This window comes from Homarus americanus, unplaced genomic scaffold, assembly GCF_018991925.1.
Source record: "Homarus americanus isolate GMGI-L3 unplaced genomic scaffold, GMGI_Hamer_2.0 scaffold4896, whole genome shotgun sequence".
Lineage (NCBI taxonomy): Eukaryota > Metazoa > Arthropoda > Malacostraca > Decapoda > Nephropidae > Homarus > Homarus americanus.
In genome coordinates this window covers 6,108,487-6,129,711 of record NW_024749657.1, presented here as the reverse complement: position 1 = coordinate 6,129,711, position 21,225 = coordinate 6,108,487, and the positions used below count along the sequence as shown (strand labels likewise).

At 42.4% G+C, this 21,225-nt stretch overlaps 1 protein-coding gene across 3 annotated transcripts in view; it reads right to left on the bottom strand.

Annotated features, from left to right (window-relative positions):
- LOC121853546 (transcription factor GATA-4-like) overlaps nt 1–21,225 on the bottom strand; it is a 104,805-nt gene that overhangs the window by 27,250 nt on the left and 56,330 nt on the right. For all 3 annotated transcript variants that reach the window (XM_042347749.1, XM_042347751.1, XM_042347750.1), the window contains exon 2: nt 11,284–12,344. In XM_042347749.1, the coding sequence (XP_042203683.1) occupies nt 11,284–11,656 (373 nt within the window). In that variant the 5' untranslated portion in view covers nt 11,657–12,344. The remainder of the gene's footprint in view (nt 1–11,283; nt 12,345–21,225) is intronic.

Below are 21,225 nucleotides of genomic sequence, written 5' to 3'. Positions count from 1 at the left end.
ATGTTAATATTTGCGGCATAAAATAGACATTTATATTACTTACAGATAAAGAACGACCAATGAGCAAAATTCTGTCTCTTGTTTTGAAGGACGGAGGAGAGACACAGTGAGGGAGCCGAGGTATAAAGTTTAGCCCTCACTTCAGTACACAACAAAAGTCAAACAAATAATAGTAAAAACAATATACACCGTCCCCATGCCTTGCCATCAACACGATTTTTCTTTCTTTTTCGCGAACCATTTTCTCTATTGTATCCAGATTTCAGTTTTCTAGCCCCCAAAAGCTGCCTAAGATATCACCCCGGACGAGCTAGCACAACAGAAAACAAACTAACGGGAGCATATATTTAATACTCTCTTTCGTCTGAGCTTCGCCTAGTACCTGGTAATGGGATCAGGAGGGAAGGGCCGTGTACTGAGACTCTACCTTAACTATAGCTACACCAGAAACAAATAATCCATAAGGAGAAAACAACCTGGATTTATAAATTTTCTTACAATGTATCTTACTCGTAACTGAAGACGCAAGAACGTACTTAGGTGGTTGTCGCTGAGTAAAGTTGTGAAATAATATACAAACATACATTAAAATTGCTTAATATCTTCTCTTCATCCGTACTCAGTGAACATGTCCATTACAAATCTGATATCTATTTAATTTTTTTAAGTTATTTCCAAGTTGTTTTTATTCCAGTGTTCCAGGTTTAAGTTAAGTGTACTCCCATGTCTTCAGCCACGAGGAAGGCACACCATAGAAAGCTTTATGAACCTGGGAGGAGAAGGCTGACCCTGGGGACCTATTACTCAACCTGTAGCAGTATACTGTGTGGAGGTGTGGAGGTGCGACTGACTCATCTGAAGGCACGGGAATCATTATAAACACTGGCAATACAATAGACGATGTTGTTACGGCATAATGTATTACTACGCCTCAACAACTAAGGTCTTTAAGCGCGTATTCAAGATTAGTAAGTTCACTAGTTATCAAAGATGAAGAATTAAAATATGATTTTAACTCCTTCACTACTGGTCGCCACTTAGTACTTTATGTAGTTAGCGCCAGACGACGTTATTGAGCACAGAGACCACCAGTACCGGGCGGGGTTAATGATCACTGGATGACGGTATTGTATATTGTATTTATTGTTGACTTATTGTACAGTATATAAATGGTTCATTGACCAGGAGCTTTCAATACAGTTCACTGAGTCTTCACTACTTTACAGGTTAAAAGTTACAGAAGCTCACACATGTGCTGTACTGTACTGTACATCTGTGACTGTTGCCTCATGCTCACGATTTTACCAAATTTTTAAATGAGCTGTGAAAGCAATCAATATATATATATATATATATATATATATATATATATATATATATATATATATATATATATATATATATATATATATATATATCCTGCCTCATCACCATTTTCTGGGTTTTCATCGTAAACGACCATAAAATATTAAGTAATACAGACAATTTTCAGTCATGTTCATTATATTAAACCTTTATATATTCAACTATACTTTAAGATTACATCATCGGCAAACATAAAATAAAAACAAAATTATATCAGCAATCAAATTTAAACTACGAAAGTAGACAACTACTAATTAAAGAGAGTGGTGGCCGGCTACCTGAGATGGTGTGAAGACGCCTCGACACCTTGGCCTGGCCCGGCCCGGCCTCCTAGTAAGGCAGTAGAGAAATATTAAAGCACCATTATGATAACTATCAACGCTTATCTCACCACAATGGACAATAATTGAAGATCTCAATAAAGTAACTCTTCCAAGGAGGAGGTAAAAAAAACCCACTAAAACTTGCTTCTTGAATCTACTATTGTTAACTTTTAAACCACCAAATTCTTTCCCTCGTGTTAGTTAAGAGACTGTGTGTCTTATTACCAACCACTACCTTCCTAATTAACCACAAAGACATTTCATACCGACTAGTTCAATGAGACAGACAAGTTTACTCTATACCTACACATACACACCGAACGTAAATTTAAGTTACAGTGAAAAATAAAGACATACTTTTGGTCAGATGTCAGGACAAGTCGGGAGCCTCGCGCCTTCACACCTAACTTAATGGACATATCGGCGGGCATTTAGATTCAAATCAGGCGGGGCGGTGGCAACCCTCCAGGAATATCAAGTTATAAAAACATTCTCCATCACTTCCCCTGAGATGTATGTCGCAGATAAATACTAGTTCATGGAGAGTAGTCATGATACAGCTGGTTGTTTGACCATTAGGAGGAAGGGGAGATCTCCATGAGGGCTTAAGCTAGACTAGGCTTCTGACACTACCATGTATAAATAACCTGATGGTGTTAAACAGATTCAACACACACAACTACCTAATATCAATGGTTAAGCTATGAAAGTTATTGAACCACTAACCACAAACTTTGATATCTAAAATTTATGCCGGTCAAATATTTTATGTAATCGCTTATCCGCCATTAATCTCTGCAAGTGAAAATTATGTAAATCTGACGGAGAAAAAAAATTAATACCGCTGATTTTTGTCATCTAACTAGCGGTAAAGAAACAAATACCGCATCCGTCTCCTCTCTATACCACTTAAGAAAGATATTTTTACGGTAATGTGTCGACGAACTGAAGCGTATGGACAGTTTACTACACTTGACCGCATCGACCACAGTGTTAGAGCCGCGGCGGACCATTGGGTGGGTTACCTGACTAAAAATGATTTATTTCTACCCGTTAATTCATCCTTCTGTTATAAAGAAAATAATAATCATTCTACAGAAATTACCGTAAATAATTTATTCCCGCTATAAAGGCCACGATACGTTATAATTGACAGAATAAGGGATAAAATATAGGAAATAAGGGAATGACTTAGCCCTGGCGGTGAGTGGGTTAGACGGGCGGAGAGAGAGGGGGGTGGAAATGGTTGGAGGTCAGGTGGTCGCGTGGAGGTTGACTCTCTGAGGTTAACCACAGCTCCACCACGGCCTCTGAGGGACTGTTGAATCTGTAAGATCCCACAAAACCTTTCAGACCTGACATGTTTTAATCAAGTACATCTCGGTAACCTAACCTAACCTAACCTAAAACACACACACACACAGACGTCACATCAACTTGTTTTTACCTTACCTTGATGTCCCATATGTGAGGTGAGAGAGAGGTCGGGAGGTGAGAGAGAGAGGTAGGTAGGGAGGAGGTAGAGAGAGGTAGGTAGGTGAGAGAGAGGTCGGGAGGTGAGAGAGAGAGGTAGGTAGGGAGGAGGTAGAGAGAGAGGTAGGGGTGAGAGAGAGAGGTAGGTAGGGAGGAGGTAGAGAGAGGTAGGTAGGGAGGAGGTAGAGAGAGAGGTCGGGAGGTGAGAGAGAGGCCGGGAGGTGAGAGAGAGAGGTAGGGAGGAGGTAGAGAGAGAGGTCGGTAGGTGAGGAGGTAGAGAGGTACCACCACCATATACAGAGACGTTAAATTAAGTCAGACACTTGAGTTTAACTTGACTGCCTTAGTAACCCACCAACTGCACATATTAGCTAAGTTGATCTTCCCTTCTTGACTGATTGACTGACTGAGTGACTGACTGAGTTACTGACTGATTGATTGGCTGACTGACTGACTGACTGACTATCTGACTGACTGACTAACTGACCAACTGTACTGTACATCTCATGCTGTTTGCCCCTGGACGTAGGATCATTTCCTTACTACCACGACAGTCACTCTTGTTGAGACGTAAACAAAAACATAAACAAAAATATAAACAAAAAGATAAACAAGAACATAAACAAAAGATAAACAAAAGATAAACAAAAGATAAACAAGAACATAAACAAAAACAAACAAACACACAATATTCTCTACATTTTGTCTCGTCGCCATGATATTTTTTGGCTCTATTTTTATTTTATTTTATTTATATTTTTCATGGGCCATATTTCTCCCGTCTCCTCCTCCTCCCCTCCCTCCTCCTCCTCCTCCTCCTCCTCCTCCCCTCCCCCTCCTCCTCCTCCTCCTCCTCCTCCTCCTCCTCCGCCCCCTACCAAGAGCAACAGAAAAGCTTACAGAAAAGCTTAGGCTTACATTCATTAGAGGCGTAGAGTTAGGGAGATATGATAGAGGTGTACAAGTGGGTAAGTGGGATTAACAAGGGTAAAATGGAAGATGTTCTGAAGCTCAGTAATAACGAAATAACTAGAACAAATGGCTTTAAATTAGATAAATTCCGATTCAGAAAGGATATAGGCAAGCACTGGTTTGGTAATAGAGTTGTGGATATGTGGAATAGGCTACCGAGTGCTATCGTAGGATCGGGGACGCTAGGGAGCTTCAAGACGAAGTTGGATAGGCACATGGAAGTGCTGGGATGGGTGTGAAAGGGATCTGCCCTGTATGGGCCAGTCGGCCTCCTGCAGTATCCCACTTTCTTATGTTCTTATGTTCCTACAGTCTTATAGCATTGATATATTTATTTATATACGTAAATTATTATTGAAGGTCAGAACGTTAAATTAGCACTAAGTTATGAGTGTATGTTTGGGGTGAGGGGGGGGGGGTGATGACAGCTGATGGGTGTACGGTAGAGAGAGAGAGAGAGAGAGAGAGGTTAGGTGAGGTTCCTAACGCGCTTAAAGACCGGCTCCCGACTATACCGCCCTCCAGGATTTATTGAGCAGTCTCCAAAATTGGGCCACCAACAACCACGTCACCATCAACCATACCAAGACCATGGTTATGCACCTCAACCTCTCCTCCGACATTGTCCCACCCCCTTCCATTACTTTAGGTCCCAACACACTCCAGGTTGTAGACTCCGCTAAGCTCCTCGGCGTCACCATGGTAAACAAACTAAATTGGAAACCACACGTCGGTGAAGTTGTCAAGTCTTCCAGTTTCCGTCTCCACCTCCTCCGCCGACTCAAGTCCCTCGGAGTTCCTGCACCCGAGCTCCTCAGTGTTTACTCAACATTCATACTTCCCAAGCTCACCTATGCCTCCCCTACCTGGTCTTCATCCCTAAATGCCACACAACGTAAACACCTGGAAAAAGTACAAAAGAGGGCATGCAAGATTATTCTCTCCCCTTCCTACTCCACATATCAAGAAGCGCTCAACACACTGACCCTTTCGACTCTCTCTGACCATCACCACGACCTCATCTGCAAATTTGGTGAAAAACTTCTGCACCATCCTCGTCACCAGCTCCTACTACCACCCGAGACCCCTCGTCCGAGAATTGCTGTTCGACACCACAACAGCATCCAGCCCATACGAGCACGTACTGATCGCTATAAGAACAGCCCAGTCCCAACCATTGTAAAAATTATCAATAACTTGTAATCAACCAGTGTATTCACTCCCAGTCAATCTTATTTTTTGCACTGTCACTATGTTGAAATGCCCTGTAGTATGACCTTCTCCCCACCTAGTTATTATATATCTTATTTGTATCACTTATGTTACTTGTATATTATTTGTCAATCAAGTAACCCATTCCCCAATTATGTAACTGTATATTTTCAGCCTTCCGGCTGCCATGCTCTTTCAATAAACCATTAATTATTATTATTATTATTATTATTATTATTATTATTATTATTAGTCATTATTATTATTATTATTATTATTATTACATTGGTGACAAATATCAATGATACCGCTGCAGTGTCGCGTGGAAGAAGGACATAAAGGGACGTGTGGTGAAGCAGAACTCTGTGGGAGGGAGGGGGTTAGCGGCGGGCGTGCCTTGGGACAATTAACCGAGGTGGGCGTGGGTGCTGCCGTGATAACGAGGCGTGCGCGAGAGGGAGTGTGTGGGCGTGGCGGTGGAGGCGGTGATGGTGCGCACGGGGTCTGGGAGCAGTAAGGAGGAGGGAGAGGAAAGAGGGGGTAAGGAGGGAGGGAAGGAGGGGATAAGGAGGTGGGGTAAGGAGGGGAGGGTAAGGAAGGGAAGAAGGAGGGGGTAAGGAGAGGAGTAAGGAGATGAAGGAGGGGGTAAGGAGAGGAGTAAGGAGATGAAGGAGGGGGTAAGGAGAGGAGTAAGGAGATGAAGGAGGGGTTAAGGAGAGGAGTAAGGAGATGAAGGAGGGGGTAAGGAGATGAAGGAGGGGTAAGGAAGGAAGGAGAGGAAGGAGAGAGGAGGATAAGGAGGTAGTAGTGGGGTAGCCATAATGCCAAAGCAGTGTCAGGTAAGTGTGTGCACCGCGGGAGACGTGACTGATACCATCTGAAAGAGTCCTCCCTCCCCCTCCCCTCCCTCCCCCCCTGGGTCTTCTGTCTTGCCCTGAGATCTATCTTTCGACTCCTAGGGCCATCTATTTTTGTTATCAGGTTATATGTCTAGCCCTGAGAGTCTTGTCTAACTCTCAGATCATTCTCTCCTCTTTCAGGGTGTCATATATAGTTTCTAGATTATTGTCCTAGCTCTCAGGATCCCATATTGTGTTCCTAGATCATTCTCTTAGCTCTCAGGATCCCATATTGTGTTCCTGGGTCATTCTCCTAGGTCTCAGGGACATTATTTCATTCCCTTACCAATATTTTCTGCTGCAGTATCCCCCATCCCACCTCCCCCCCCCCTCCTCCGCCCTCTTATCTCCTGGGAGGGGGGAGGGGGGAGGGGGGGAGGGGGTCTTTAGTTCATTCAATATATACCGCGTAGTATCTGATCCCTTAATTACCCAGGGCGGTCTTTATAATTTTATCTTACTCTTACAATAGTCTTTGTTATTTTCTCAATGAGTCTTTGAATTTTCCTCCGTCTTAGTCTTTTTTTTTAAGTCCAGGGGTCTTTTTTTTTACCCTATGTTCGTCTTTGTTAATTGGTAAGGTCTTTTGTAGTTCCCTGTAAAAGTCTTCCTAAATCCTTGGGTCTTTACGAGTATTTACGGGTCTTTACAGGCCTTTACTCCGACGCCAAGACTTCTATGCCGCAGTTTTTCCCTCTTTTAAACACCTGGGGGTCTTTGTCTACCTCTTTGACTGTCCTCCTAGCATCGTCTTACGTCTCCTAGCTGGCTGTTGTCAATCCTCCCAGCTGCTTAAATCTCACATCCTCCACTACTTTCCTAGGTCCTGTCAATCATAGCAATCCCGTCTGATGTTTCCTCTTCTTCCCAGAGCACTAAAAAACTCTCCTAGCTCCTCTTGTCAGTTCCCAGCCGTTCCTTTTGACTCCCAGCCCCTCTTTCCTAGCTCCCAGTTACTCTCTCTTAACTCCGAGGGATCCTAGCCGCTTCACATAGCTTCCCAGCTCTTCAAAACGTTCCAATATTCAGTCTCGTTTCACATATCAACAAACGCAGTCTTCTAAATCACGTTATTATTTTTCACTAAAAGAAAATTAAAAATCCCAATATAACTTTTTTTACTATCATAATATTGTGAACAAATTCCACTATATATTTTTTTTACACCCAAAATTCAATAATAAATTTTACCATTATATTTTTCTCCCCTCATAACGAGAATAAAAATACCAATATTATTTTGAAATTTATATTATTACTGTTGCTTGGAGGAAATAGCAACAATATTTACGCCATAAATTTCGCTAAATATCGTCGTAGTATTAACTTTGCAAGGTTATAAGGCAGAAATATAAAATAAATTCAGTAGATATTACATATTGACGTATACATAAGCACTGTATTATCCATCTAGCGGCCAAAAGAAAATAACTGAGAACCGCAATGTTATTTCCCTAACGGCGGCGGGAAAATTACACCTCTTATGTAAAAATTAGTTCTTATTTCCTGGGCTACAAAGTTTATCTTATATATACGAGTTTGTACACCAATTGTACTTTCAAAAGTTTGTAAGATCAAAATTCCTCGTATATCCGGTTAACTTCACCTGGAAACGCAAAATATAACATACGAATTTAGCATCAAATTCTTCTAAGATTTTATTATACCTTGATACATTTATTTAACATCTAATTTTAACGAACACTAACAATTTTAACGAGCTCTAATAATTTTAACGAACTCTAACAATTTTAACGAACACTAACATAACAATTGCTGCCTAGTTTAATTTCATCTGGTGTTAATCCTTTGAGGACGAGGGGTTAATTCATCATCTTCAAAGGGTTAAATCATCGTCGCCAAAGGGATAAATCATCATCTTCAAAGGGTTAAATCATCATCTTCAAAGGGTTAAATCATCGTCGTCAAAGGGTTAAATCATCGTCGTCAAAGGGTTAAATCATCGTCGTCAAAGGGTTAAATCATCATCTTCAAAGGGTTAAATCATCGTCGTCAAAGGGTTAAATCATCGTCGTCAAAGGGTTAAATCATCGTCGTCAAAGGGTTAAATCATCGTCGTCAAAGGGTTAAATCATCGTCGTCAAAGGGTTAAATCATCGTCCTCAAAGGGTTAACCATCGTCGTCAAAGGGTTAAATCATCGTCGTCAAAGGGTTAAATCATCGTCGTCAAAGGGTTAAATCATCGTCGTCAAAGGGTTAAATCATCGTCGTCAAAGGGTTAAATCATCGTCGTCAAAGGGTTAAATCATCGTCGTCAAAGGGTTAAATATCGTCTAATTAAGGTAAATCCTCAGGTGTAGTAATTTTCATGTTAAATCTAGGTGTTATATTTGTTAAAATAGTGACTTAAAAATCAACCTGTATCTAGTATCTTCAATTACGAGGAAAAATTTTATAACCTAACCAAACCAAACCTAACCAAACCTTGCTGACCACTGCATCATCACAAGCTATATAAAGTGAGTCTGACTACAGTAGCTTAAGCAATACTCACGACTTCAGTAATCCTCACCACCACCACCACCACCGCTATTAAATTATCACCACAGGCTTACCAAAGGACGCTATCGGCAGTCTACCAAGTGACATCCAACGAGTTTAGTAGATTCTCGTCAACATCAATAACTGGATTAGGATGTATGACTCGCTATCGTCTGTATACGGCCCGCTATCCTAGACGAATGTTTTATACTTAGATTCTATAAAAACCGTAGGATGTGAATAGAAAATTATAATGTATATAATAGAATGTGGATGATGATGGATTAGGATATACAAATAGGATTGTGAAAGGGAATGTATTTATTTATTTATTTATTCAAAATTTCTTAAGATACGATTTTTTTTATATAAGAGGATATTAATATAAGGATAATATAATAATAATAAAAAAAATATTTATATATCCAAGGACTATTTTACCTTCTTCAGGATATTCCCCAACCAGCTAGCAGTAGGATTCTAGCCACTGTGTCCAACCCAAACTCACACTGTATTACACTGTGCTACACCCAGAACTACATCACAGTGCACTTCATCCACTATGATTGCGCTAATTTTACCTGTCACATCTATACACTGGATGAATGCGGTCAATTTACTACGCTCATTACATCGGTAAACGTATTGCCTGGCCCACTAGCTGCCACACTAATGCCTTACCGGGTTAGCTGCCGTGGCTGGATCGACCGCCCGCTGTTGCTAGGCTTGGCTCCCTCCACCACTCTCAACTCTAATGATGTCAACTCTTTATTCTATTCTATAAATAAGTTAGGTGGTTTATTTATTTTTTCTCTTATAGGTTGTTTCATTTTACTATTATTCAGGCTAGGGCATCAATTAATAGACGTAGGTTTTTATCGGAGTTTAACCGTTTCTGTATATACTCAAAAAAAATTATTTTCTTATTTTTATTGATTTAAGTGATTTTTGATGATTTTTTTACATTATTTTTTCTCTTCATTCAAAAGGAAAATCAACTAATACAATATATTAAGATGATATATACACAGGACTCGTCTCTTACACACACACACACACACACACACACACACACACACACACACACAGACGATGGAACAATATTTTTTACAAGACTTTACTGTTTTCCCATTTTTTATCAGACATACGTTCACACAGCAATTGAATATTTAATTAAAACAACTACAATTTTTTTTCTCTAGGATTACCCAGACATAAACACATCTCAAAACCTTAACCCATTATTGTTTTGTATTTTTATCTATAAGGAAAACAAAATAAGGATGTTTTAATTGTTTACTCTGACGCAACAACTTTTTTTTCAGAAATTAAGAGAATCGAAACCATTTTAATTAATATATATGAAGGATTAAACTATTTATAAAAGTAATTGGAATGTCTTAACTAAAGGATTATTTTATTTATCAAGTAACAAACTGAAATTGTACTTAGAAAAAATTACGAGTTTAATATTAGCGAAAGAGAGCCTCATATCCTTGACCACCTACACCAAGCCTATAGAACCAGCTGAGGGGGATCGAACCAAAGACACTTAGGACAGGATGTGAACGCTGCACCCACTTCACCACCGCTCAGTCGTGCATATTTAGTTTCAATTACTGATGTTACATGGAAATAAATTAAGCGACACAGGTAAATCAGACAGGTATGGGAGGGAGGGGGGAACACCTTGCTAGAACGAGTTGATTATACCTCTAAGAGTGTGTAAGTGTTTGTAAATGAAGAGAGAACATGTGTGTGTGTGTGTGTGTGTGTGTGTGTGTGTGTGTGTGTGTGTGTGTGTGTGTGTGTGACATTGACATTACAAGTACTATGGCCTTTGTAATTTGTGCTTGACACCTTGATCTGCCTAAACACATGTCCAGTCGTATTTTGAAGTACAATAAAATTCTACCTTAGGGGATTTTTTTTTACGTAGAATTCGTCTTTTGTGGGAAAAAATTGCTGAATTTATTTTATTATTTATTGTCTTTGTTAGTTAATCTATTGTAGTTTTATTATTGTTTGTTATCTCTCTCTCTCTCTCTCTCTCTCTCTCTCTCTCTCTCTCTCTCTCTCTCTCTGTCACATTATATACATTAACTCTACGGGAACACAGTGTCATATCCTTACCATTTAACAACTGGGATTTAGTAACACCACCGTCAGCGCCTCCAGCAGTTCAGGAAGATTCACAGTAACTAATTACCCCCAGTCGTAATTCACCCTGCCCGAATATATTACCCATTACCTAAGTCCTAATAGGTACTAGCTCTAATAGGCACCAGTGTAAATAGTGGCAGGTATGTCACTAGTTAGGACTGTGTGAGGGCCTCGTGTATGACCCTCTGATGACCTTCACATCAAACAAGCAGGAGTCGGTCACGCTGTCTCAGGGTATAAACACATTGTACCGTCAGTGGGTGAACCAGTCGAGTATAGACCAGCTACCACAGCGGACATTAATAAACTAACAAACACATTAATGAATCTTGAGAACTAACCCACAGACAAGACAACAGGTGGTGGTACTCACTGGCGATCCCCTGAAGTCCCATGGAGTCGTAGTGGCGCCACATGCCATGGTTCATCTGGGCGTAGGCTTGATAGGGGCTGATGGGTGTCTGCAGGCTCTGGCTCCCGGCGCCCTGGAGGTACCCCTCACGCCCACAGTTGAAGCCTAGGGGCGTGGAAAACGTCTGCTCGGTGGGCGGGGCTGTGGGCGCCAGGGCTGTGTGTGCGGGCGACTGCCACATGGAGGGCGAGGGTGTGGAGGGCTGGACGAGCTGGGCCGAGTACGAGTTGTAGGGGAGCATGTGGGTGTGGGCGTGTGAGGTGTACATGGAGGGCGAGAGCAGGTTCTGCCCTCCCTCCTGCCCATACCCGCCCGCACTACCGGGGGGAAACATGGCAGGGAACTCCACCCCGACTGTTTCACCCGACACTCCCTTACCTCACAAGCACCTCTCCCTCACTCTCACTCCCCCCTGATCACGGACCCCTCACGCCTCCCTCACACGTCTAGGGAGAGTTTCAGGTTTCCTCTGAGTGAAGTGAATGGATGAGTTAGAATCTTAGTGAGACTATTGCGTGGGTTATGAGCGACGAACACTGAGTGACTCGGAACACAACACGACTCGGAAAGGCACAGCGGTATGCCACTCGCTACTGACTACTGTTCAATACACACAGAATGGAACATCACCGTCGTTCACTTGTACGGACAGCAGGAAACGATGAATGTTCAATGTACGGATACAGAAGGCACGATGAATGGTAACTGTGCAGGCAAAGAGGTATAGAACGTCACCACTCACTTAACTTTACGAGCAAGAAGGCACTCTGACGTTCACCTGTGCAGAGGAAAAACCCGACTAGCATTTACCATAAAGGACAAAAAGGCACGACCAACGTTCACTTTAAGGACTGTAGGCACGTCGGACGTTCAGTGTACGGAGAGAAGGCACGGCACACGTTCACTGTAGAAGCTCAAGGCACAACGACGGAGGCAGTTAGGTGAGGTGGTGGTGGTGGTGTTGAGCGGTGGGGAAGCTGCTGGTACTAAGGCACTGGTGACGCCGCGCTGTGTTGGCTCTCCTGTGGGGGGAAGAAAGAGTCATGAACTTAGTCATTGCCTGTGTTAGGTTAGGTTAGGTTAGGCTTGGTTAGGCTTGGTTAGGCTAGGTTAGGTTAGGTTAGGTTAGGTTAGGCTTGGTTAGGCTAGGTTAGGTTAGGTTAGGTTTTTCTTATTATATTTCACACCATCGATGACATACAAACATTCACCAGGATATTGAAGCCATTTCCTATTATTAATGAACGTAAACTAATATGTAACAAAAAAAGATTCATAAATAAAGGTTATATTAACGAGACTCCGGGGTTACCAGGAGGTGAACTACTTAATACTTATAGATAACACGAATTAAAACCTTTTTGTCACGTCTTAATATAATGGTAAATAGTGAATCATCAGACTTCGAATATCTAATGAAAGACTTACGAACGAGGCGACCTGACTCCAGCGACTAACTCACTCCAGCAACCACCTACCTCCAGCGACTAACTCACTCCAGCAACCACCTACCTCCAGCGACTAACTCACTCCAGCAACCACCTGCCTCCAGCGACTAACTCACTCCAGCAACCACCTGCCTCCAGCGACTAACTCACTCCAGCAACCACCTACCTCCAGCGACTAACTCACTCCAGCAACCACCTGCCTCCAGCGACTAACTCACTCCAGCAACCACCTACCTCCAGCGACTAACTCACTCCAGCAACCACCTGCCTCCAGCGACTAACTCACTCCAGCAACCACCTGCCTCCAGCGACTAACTCACTCCAGCAACCACCTACCTCCAGCGACTAACTCACTCCAGCAACCACCTACCTCCAGCGACTAACTCACTCCAGCAACCACCTGCCTCCAGCGATCACCTAAAGTCAAGGACAGAGGTCAACGGAAGGTGTGTGTCAGTCTTTTCGTCTCATTTAGGTGTGTGTTAGGTAAGGCAAGACGCGGGAAAGATTGTTGTTATCGTGTTCGACTGGGCACGTAGGACGACTCAAGATATGAAGAAGGAAAACATTCATGTTCTCTACCTTAGCGGAGGAAACTTTCTGTGAGGGAGAGAGGGAGAGACGGAGGGAGGGAGGAGGGAGGGGGGGGGGCGGTGACCTGATAATGGTGAAGATAATAATAATAATAATAATAATAATAATAATAATAATAATAATAATAATAATAATAATAATATAACCAGTGCTTGCATATCAGTGCATGAAAGCAACAGGAGACTGCAGGAAGCCCGGAGACAGCGTTTGTTTGGCTGTTAAGGCAAGCAAGCAGGAGTTACGGCCGCTACTGACCTCGACGTGTCAAGCAGAAGGCGGCGGGTTAGGATGCAGGCACAAGAGCAAGCACTGGGGGAGTGACCTCAGCTGTCAGACACAAATACATTTTATAGCTGAGTTATGTGTGGCTGCTTGTATGAGGGAAGCACAGAAGGAAAGGAGGTGGGGAGGTGGTAACGCTAAGCAGGTGTTGAAGTGAGCAGCAAGCGGTTAGCAAGCAGAGACTCTGGTGAGACAGTAAGCAGGAATAAAACAAATATTGAATGCAAGCAGTGAGTGTGGGAGGGAGAGTAGGAGAGGGGGGGGAGAGAGTGAAGAAGGGAGGGAGAGAGAGAGAGAGAGAGGGAAAAACGAAGAAAGGGGAAAAGGCCAAGGTAGTGAAAGTCGGTAAACAGGTGTAGAAGTGAGCAGTAAGTAGGTAATAAGCAGAAATTCCATGACGAGACGGGAACCAAGATACTTCTAGCACTGGATGCAGGCAGAGAGAGAGAGAGAGAGAGAGAGAGCAGGTTGACTGTCACAAGTAAGCAAAAATAAAGCCATCAAGCAAGGTCAAGCACAGAAGCAGACATCAACTATATCCAAGCACAATACCAATTACCAAACGACCAACTGCAAACAGATGAAGATTAACCAACCAATCACAAGCATACACAGGATTAGACAGACTGCCACAAGCAAGCACAAGACCAAATCATCAATCACAAGCAAACACAGAAGTAGAGAGACAAACAAACAAACACACACACAAACCAACCAACTAAAACAGTCAGCTTACAAGCACAAAAGACAGTGACCCCTCAAGGAAACGTCATGCACAAGCAGAGAAACTTGCAAGCAGTAGCTCTTGATCGCGTGACCTTGAAGATGAAAGGCAGCCGAGTGCATGGTGCCTCAGGTAGACTTAGGTGACATTTACTGCAGGTACAACCACGGTCTTGATTACTAACACACCTGTAACACACCTGTAACACACCTGTAACACGCTTGTAACACCGCCACGCTGATCTCTTGTCTTTCTCTGTCTCAATCACTACTGAAGGATGTCTGTCTGGGGTGTTATGTGGTGTTAAGTGGTGTTAAGTGATGCTATGGGGTGTTTTAAGTGACTCTATAATACGCTTACACCACTTAAGTGACGCTCTCTCTCTCTCTCTCTCTCTCTCTCCCCTGAAGGAAGTGGTATTACGTAATGTTTAAGTGGTAGTAAGTGGTGCTGCGGGAGGTTAAGTGGTGTTCTAAGTGTCTATTATGCTCACACTACACTAAGTGACGCTGAATGCAGGAAAAAAAAACAGGAAATGATAAACGCTGAGAGTTATTTTTTTTTATGTTACTTTCAAACTCATATAAAACAAGTTTATTATTATTATTATTATTATTATTATTATTATTATTATTATTATTATTATTATTAAACCTTTATTTTTATTATTATTAAATCTTTTCTACAGATGAAAAACAACAAAATTTAGCGCGAAATATTTTGTACCGACAGAATGTAAACAAACAAAAGACTATCGATGAATTTGTTTACTTTTGACTATTTATTTCCACTTTTTAATAACTAAACAATAACAATAACAAAAAATAAACGACATTCATTATTTTTTTTATGATTCTGGTGTATAATAATGTATACTGTATTTATGGTTCGTGTAAATGAATGAGATGCATGATTTATTATGACTTCCGTAGGCTATTGTGTGTGTGTGTGTGAGTGTGTGTGTGTGTGTGTGTGTGTGTGTGTGTGTGTGTGTGTGTGTGTGTGTGTGTGATATATATTGCTATTAGGCTACAGTATGTGATTTGTATTACTATTGGGCTACAATGAATGTGTTTTGCATTAATATTAACCTATCGTGTGATTTCTATTCCTTCTTGAGTTATAGGTGATTTACATTATACAAACTACATACTGTACATGACTCGCTCAATCACTGCCCCTTTAAAAAAAAATACGTAAATAACCAAATAATTAGATAATACAATATACATCACCCCGATAAACCAAGAATAAAAATTACAAAGATAAATTACCACGTAATACATAACTCCTTAGTGTATAACTATGTATATAATGCATAATTCTAAATAGCATTGATAGATTATACCCACAAGTAACTAGGCTACTGTCGTGGTGGTGAATATACATTTTATACAACTAGTGTGTGTGTGTGTGTGTGTGTGTGTGTGTGTGTGTGTGTATGTGTATATTACGACAGCAAGATTATGTTGTGGTGTATTACTATCCAGTAAGCCTCCTCCTCACACACCCCCTTATACTTTATCACTTCTAAGAGCCTTTTATTATAATTAGGGCGGATATAATTGTCAAGGGATATCGTCGTCTTAAACCCCGAATAGGAAGAGAGGATTTAACTCCTTCTGTTGACCTGTCCTCTAAATCACCTAGCGTAAACTTACAGAAAATAACACTAATTTATGTATTCTGTTAAGTCAGCCGTGTTAGCTATACAGCCTTATATATATTATTAAAAAAGAAAAAATACACGGTAATATATTTATTTTAGCTTCTACCCAACACTTTTAGCTTTCAAGATAATATGAATTTAAGAGTTTGTGAGGGGAAAGAGATACAGTGTGTTAGTGTGTTGCTCAGGTCAGCTATCATTTGTATATATTGATCAGCTGTTTTTGTTGACACTAGATCAGGTGTTTTGTTGATATTGATCAGCTGTTGTTGTTGACACTAGATCAGGTGTTTTTTGTTTACATTAATCAGCTGTTGTTATTGATGATGATAACACAAGACCACTGCTGTGTTTGTCATCTCTCGTTGTTGACTTAGTGTTTATTGATGTCTTTAGCTGTGGTTAATTGATGTTAGCTCTGTCTAGATGTGGTTAGGTTAGGTTGTGAGTTGTGTTCTTGACGTTTGTTAGCGATATAAATCATTTAAAGTGATTGACTGATTCTTGGCCAAGTTATAGTTTGTTTATTTTTAGCGATGTTTGCTTTCTGATGTTACGTTAAACCAGGTGTTGATGTTTAGATTGGTCACTTGGATGTTTATAAAGATTCAGGAGGTAGGTGAGTTAAGATAGTGTTGATTCTCTCTCCTCTCCTCTTCCTCCCTTCTTTTACCCCCCTTCTTTATCCCATTCCCTCTCTTCCCCCTTCCCTCTCATCATCCACCCTCCTTCCCTCCTTCTTCCCTCCATCTTCTCTCTCTCTCTCTCTCTCTCTCTCTCTCTCTCCCCATTCCATTACGCTCATCTATTCTACATACCCGCCCTGACCACATGTCCCTTCCACATACTCCACCCACATACCTCACCCACATGCCCCTCCCACATAACTCGCCCATATTCCCCACCTACTTCCTACCACACTACCCACCACACCACCTACCACACTCCCTGCACCACACTTCCCACCACACCACCACCACCACCCACTACACTACCCACCACACTCCCCACACACCTACCACCTACCACACTCCCTACCACACCCCTACCACACTCTCTACCACACTAACTACCACACTCCCTACTACACTCCCTACCACACTCCCTACCACACTCCCTACCACACTCCCTACCACACTACCTACTACACTCCCTACCACACTCCCTACCACAATACCTACCACACCGTGTTGATGAGGTCAATTTAGCCACACTTTTTTTCATCTCTTCCTGTGTTGTTTATTCCTCAAAAGTAAACAATAAACAATGCCATATACGTAAACAATATAATCCATCACTCACAAACAATACAATGTAAACAAACACAGTATACACAAGTGATACAAACAACACGATACAAACACAATACATTAAACAAAAACACAAACAATACAAACACACTAAACAAACAATACAAACACACTAAACAAATACACAAACACACAAAACAAACACACAAACACACAAAACAAACACACAAACACACACTAAACAAACACACACATACACTAAACAAACACACACACACTAAACAAACACACAAAACAAACACACAAACACACACACAAACACACAAAACAAACACACAAAACAAACACACAAACACACACACACACACACACAAACAAACACACAAACACACACACACACACACTAAACAAAACACACTAAACAAAACACACACACACACACTAAAACAAACACACAAAACAAAAACACACAAACACACACACAAACAAACACACAAAACACACTAAACAAACACACAAAACACCACAACACAGAGGGGGACAGGCTATGAGAGGTCCATTAGTATGCCTGAGTGGGGTTGAACAGTTAGTTGAAGGTGGTGGATGGGCGGAGATGTGGTGGGTGGTGGGCGGGTGGCGGTGGGTAGGGGCGTAGGTGGCGGTGAGTGGGTGGGTAGGTGCTAGGGGTGGTGGGGTGTAAGTGGGTGGTGGGTGTAAGTGGGTAGTAGGTGTAAATGGATGGTGGGTGGTGGGTGTAAGTGGGTGGTGGGTGTAAGTGGGTGGTGGGTGTAAGTAGTTAGGGGTCAGGAGGCATGGGGTGGCAGCTGACGGCATTCTAACCTTCCATATATGGACGTCTATAACTATAAAATGCTCCACTAAATGCTTCAATAAATGCTCAATAAGGCTCCTTTATATGGACAAAAAAAATGCTCTCACAATATCTCAACAAAGGCTTCAATAAATGCTCCGATAAATGCTCATAATAAACACTTTGAAAAATTATCAATATGAATGATTATTATTATTATTATTATTATTATTATTATTATTACTATCATTATTATTATTATTATTATTATTATTATTATTATTATTATTATTATTATTATTATTATTATTATTATTATTACAGGTGTGGTATACTGTACAGTTAGTCAAGCAGATAACCAACCAGTCTACCAATCAACCAACCAACCAGACAACCTACCAGTCAACCAACGGACCAGTCTACCAGTCAACCGGACGAACCACCCTGCAGTCAACCAACCGACCAGTCTGCAGTCAACCAACCGACCAATCTACCAGTTAACAATCTACCAGTCAACCAACCGACCAATCTACCAGTCAACCAACCGACCATCTACCAGTCAACCAACCGACCAATCTACCAGTCAACCAACCGACCAGTCTACCAGTCAACCAACCGACCAGTCTACCAGTCAACCAACCGACCAATCTACCAGTCAACCAACCGACCAGTCTACCAGTCAACCAACCGACCAATCTACCAGTCAACCAACCGACCAGTCTACCAGTCAACCAACCGACCAGTCTACCAGTCAACCGGACAGTCACCCATCCAGGTAGTGTCGTGCTGGTGAACTTAAGGGCATGAAGATAGTGATGGGGTGGTGACACAGACACTATTGACGGCATACGAATAATTGGTTTATTGACTCCCCTACCACGACACCTACCACTACCACCACTACACCTACCACTACTATCCCACTACCAGCCACTACCACCACCACCTACTACCACACCTACCACCACCACTACTACCCACTACCACGACGACACCTACCACCACTATCACCACTACCACGACACCTACCACCACTACCACCACTACTACCACCACTACCACCACCACTACAGTACCACTACTACTACCACACAATCACCACCTACCACCACCACACACCACCACCACCACACCACCACTACCAACACCACTACTACCACTACTACTATCACCACTACCACCACCACTACTACCACTACTACTATCCCTTCTACCACCACTACCACTACCACCACCACTACTATCACCACTACCATGCCTGTCCCTACCACCACCACCACACAACGACACACCACTACCACCACCACTACCCACCCTACTACCACATCTACCACCACTACCAACACCTACCACCACTACTATCACCGCCACCACCACCACCACCATCACCACTACGACACCTACCACCACCACCACCACCACCACCCACCACTCTGCGACATCTACCACTACAACACCACCACCACTACTACCGCCACCACCACCCACCACCTACCACCACCACTACTACCACGATACCACCACCACTACTACCACCGCCACCACCACCACCACTACTACTACCACGACACCTACCACTACCACCACCACTACTACGACACACCACCACTACCACGACTACACACCACTACTACCCACTCCTACCTACCACTACCACCACCACTACCCACCACTACTACTACCACCACCACTACAGCACCTACCACTACCACCACCTACTGACACCACTACCACTACTACACCACCACTACACGACACCTACAACCACTACCACTACTACTACACACAACACCTACCACCACTACCACTACTACCACCACCACTACCATGACACCAACCACCACGACACCAACCACCACTACCACGACACCAACCACCACTACCATCACTACTACTACCACCACCACCACCACCACCACTACCACTCTACCACTACTACCACCACCACCTACTACCACCGCCACCACCACCACCACCATGACCACTACTACCACCGCCACCACCACCACTCCTACCCTTCCACCACCACTACAAGCTAAATTTTCCGATTAGCTGAATATATACAAGTTTATTTAACCCATTCCTGCTACTGACTTGGCCCAGCCAAAGCAACATGGGTCAACATTGCTCTGAGACTCTACTATACGTGATGTCACTGTCTTGTGTGTGTGTGTGTGTGTGTGTGTGTGTGTGTGTGTGTGTGTGTGTGTGTGTGTGTGTGTGTGTGTGTGTGTGTCCATCTGTCTGTCTCTCCCTTTTTCTTATGTTATTCCCTATTTCCCCTTTTCATTCTTTCTCTCCTTTTCTTTCATTTATTTCTCGGTCTATATCTCTTGTTGCGTTTTCTTGTTCTCTCTCTCTCTCTCTCTCTCTCTCTCTCTCTCTCTCTCTCTCTCTCTCTCTATCCACCCCACGTGTAGGTCTGCGCCATATACCAGAATATAAAAGGTATTTTGGTTCTTCTAGGACATATATCTCTACCATTATGACTTGTCACCATTACCTTCTGTAGTATCTACGCCTCTATCTGGCCTTTTTTGCTCGTAATAGCATCATCTGGCAGGATATCTGGCGTATTGACGTTATTTAGAGATATTGGTGCGTTATGGTATAAGTATTAGCGTTATTGGGAAAGTTGGCTATATATAAACACAAACTTAAATAATGGTTTGCACCTCGTGTAGCAAGGAAATGCCATGAGGAGCCACCTTGGTGTGGAAGCTGTCGCACTCAACAACCACACCCTGAGTTAACGAGCTGCATGACCCAGTGTCAAGGAATAGTCCGAGAGGCCGGACAACTCGCCAACTGCATTGGCTAACCATTACCCCGGAACATGATCCGCAAATCGATTAACATCCAGGATCCCAGTACTGCTGGGTAGACAAATGGCGTAAAGAAACTTGCCCAGAGTTTCACCCTGCCCGGGGATCGAACCTGGGTCCGCTCACTTTGCGAGGCGAGCATGCGACCATTACACCACAGGTCGCCATATACACACACATATACAGGGTGTCCCATAAATTTCCATACATAGGAAAAATAAATTTTATATGAAAATCCATTTTTATTTATATAATATGCTCTACATGACTACCATTCTGTTGAAAACACTCTTCAATGCG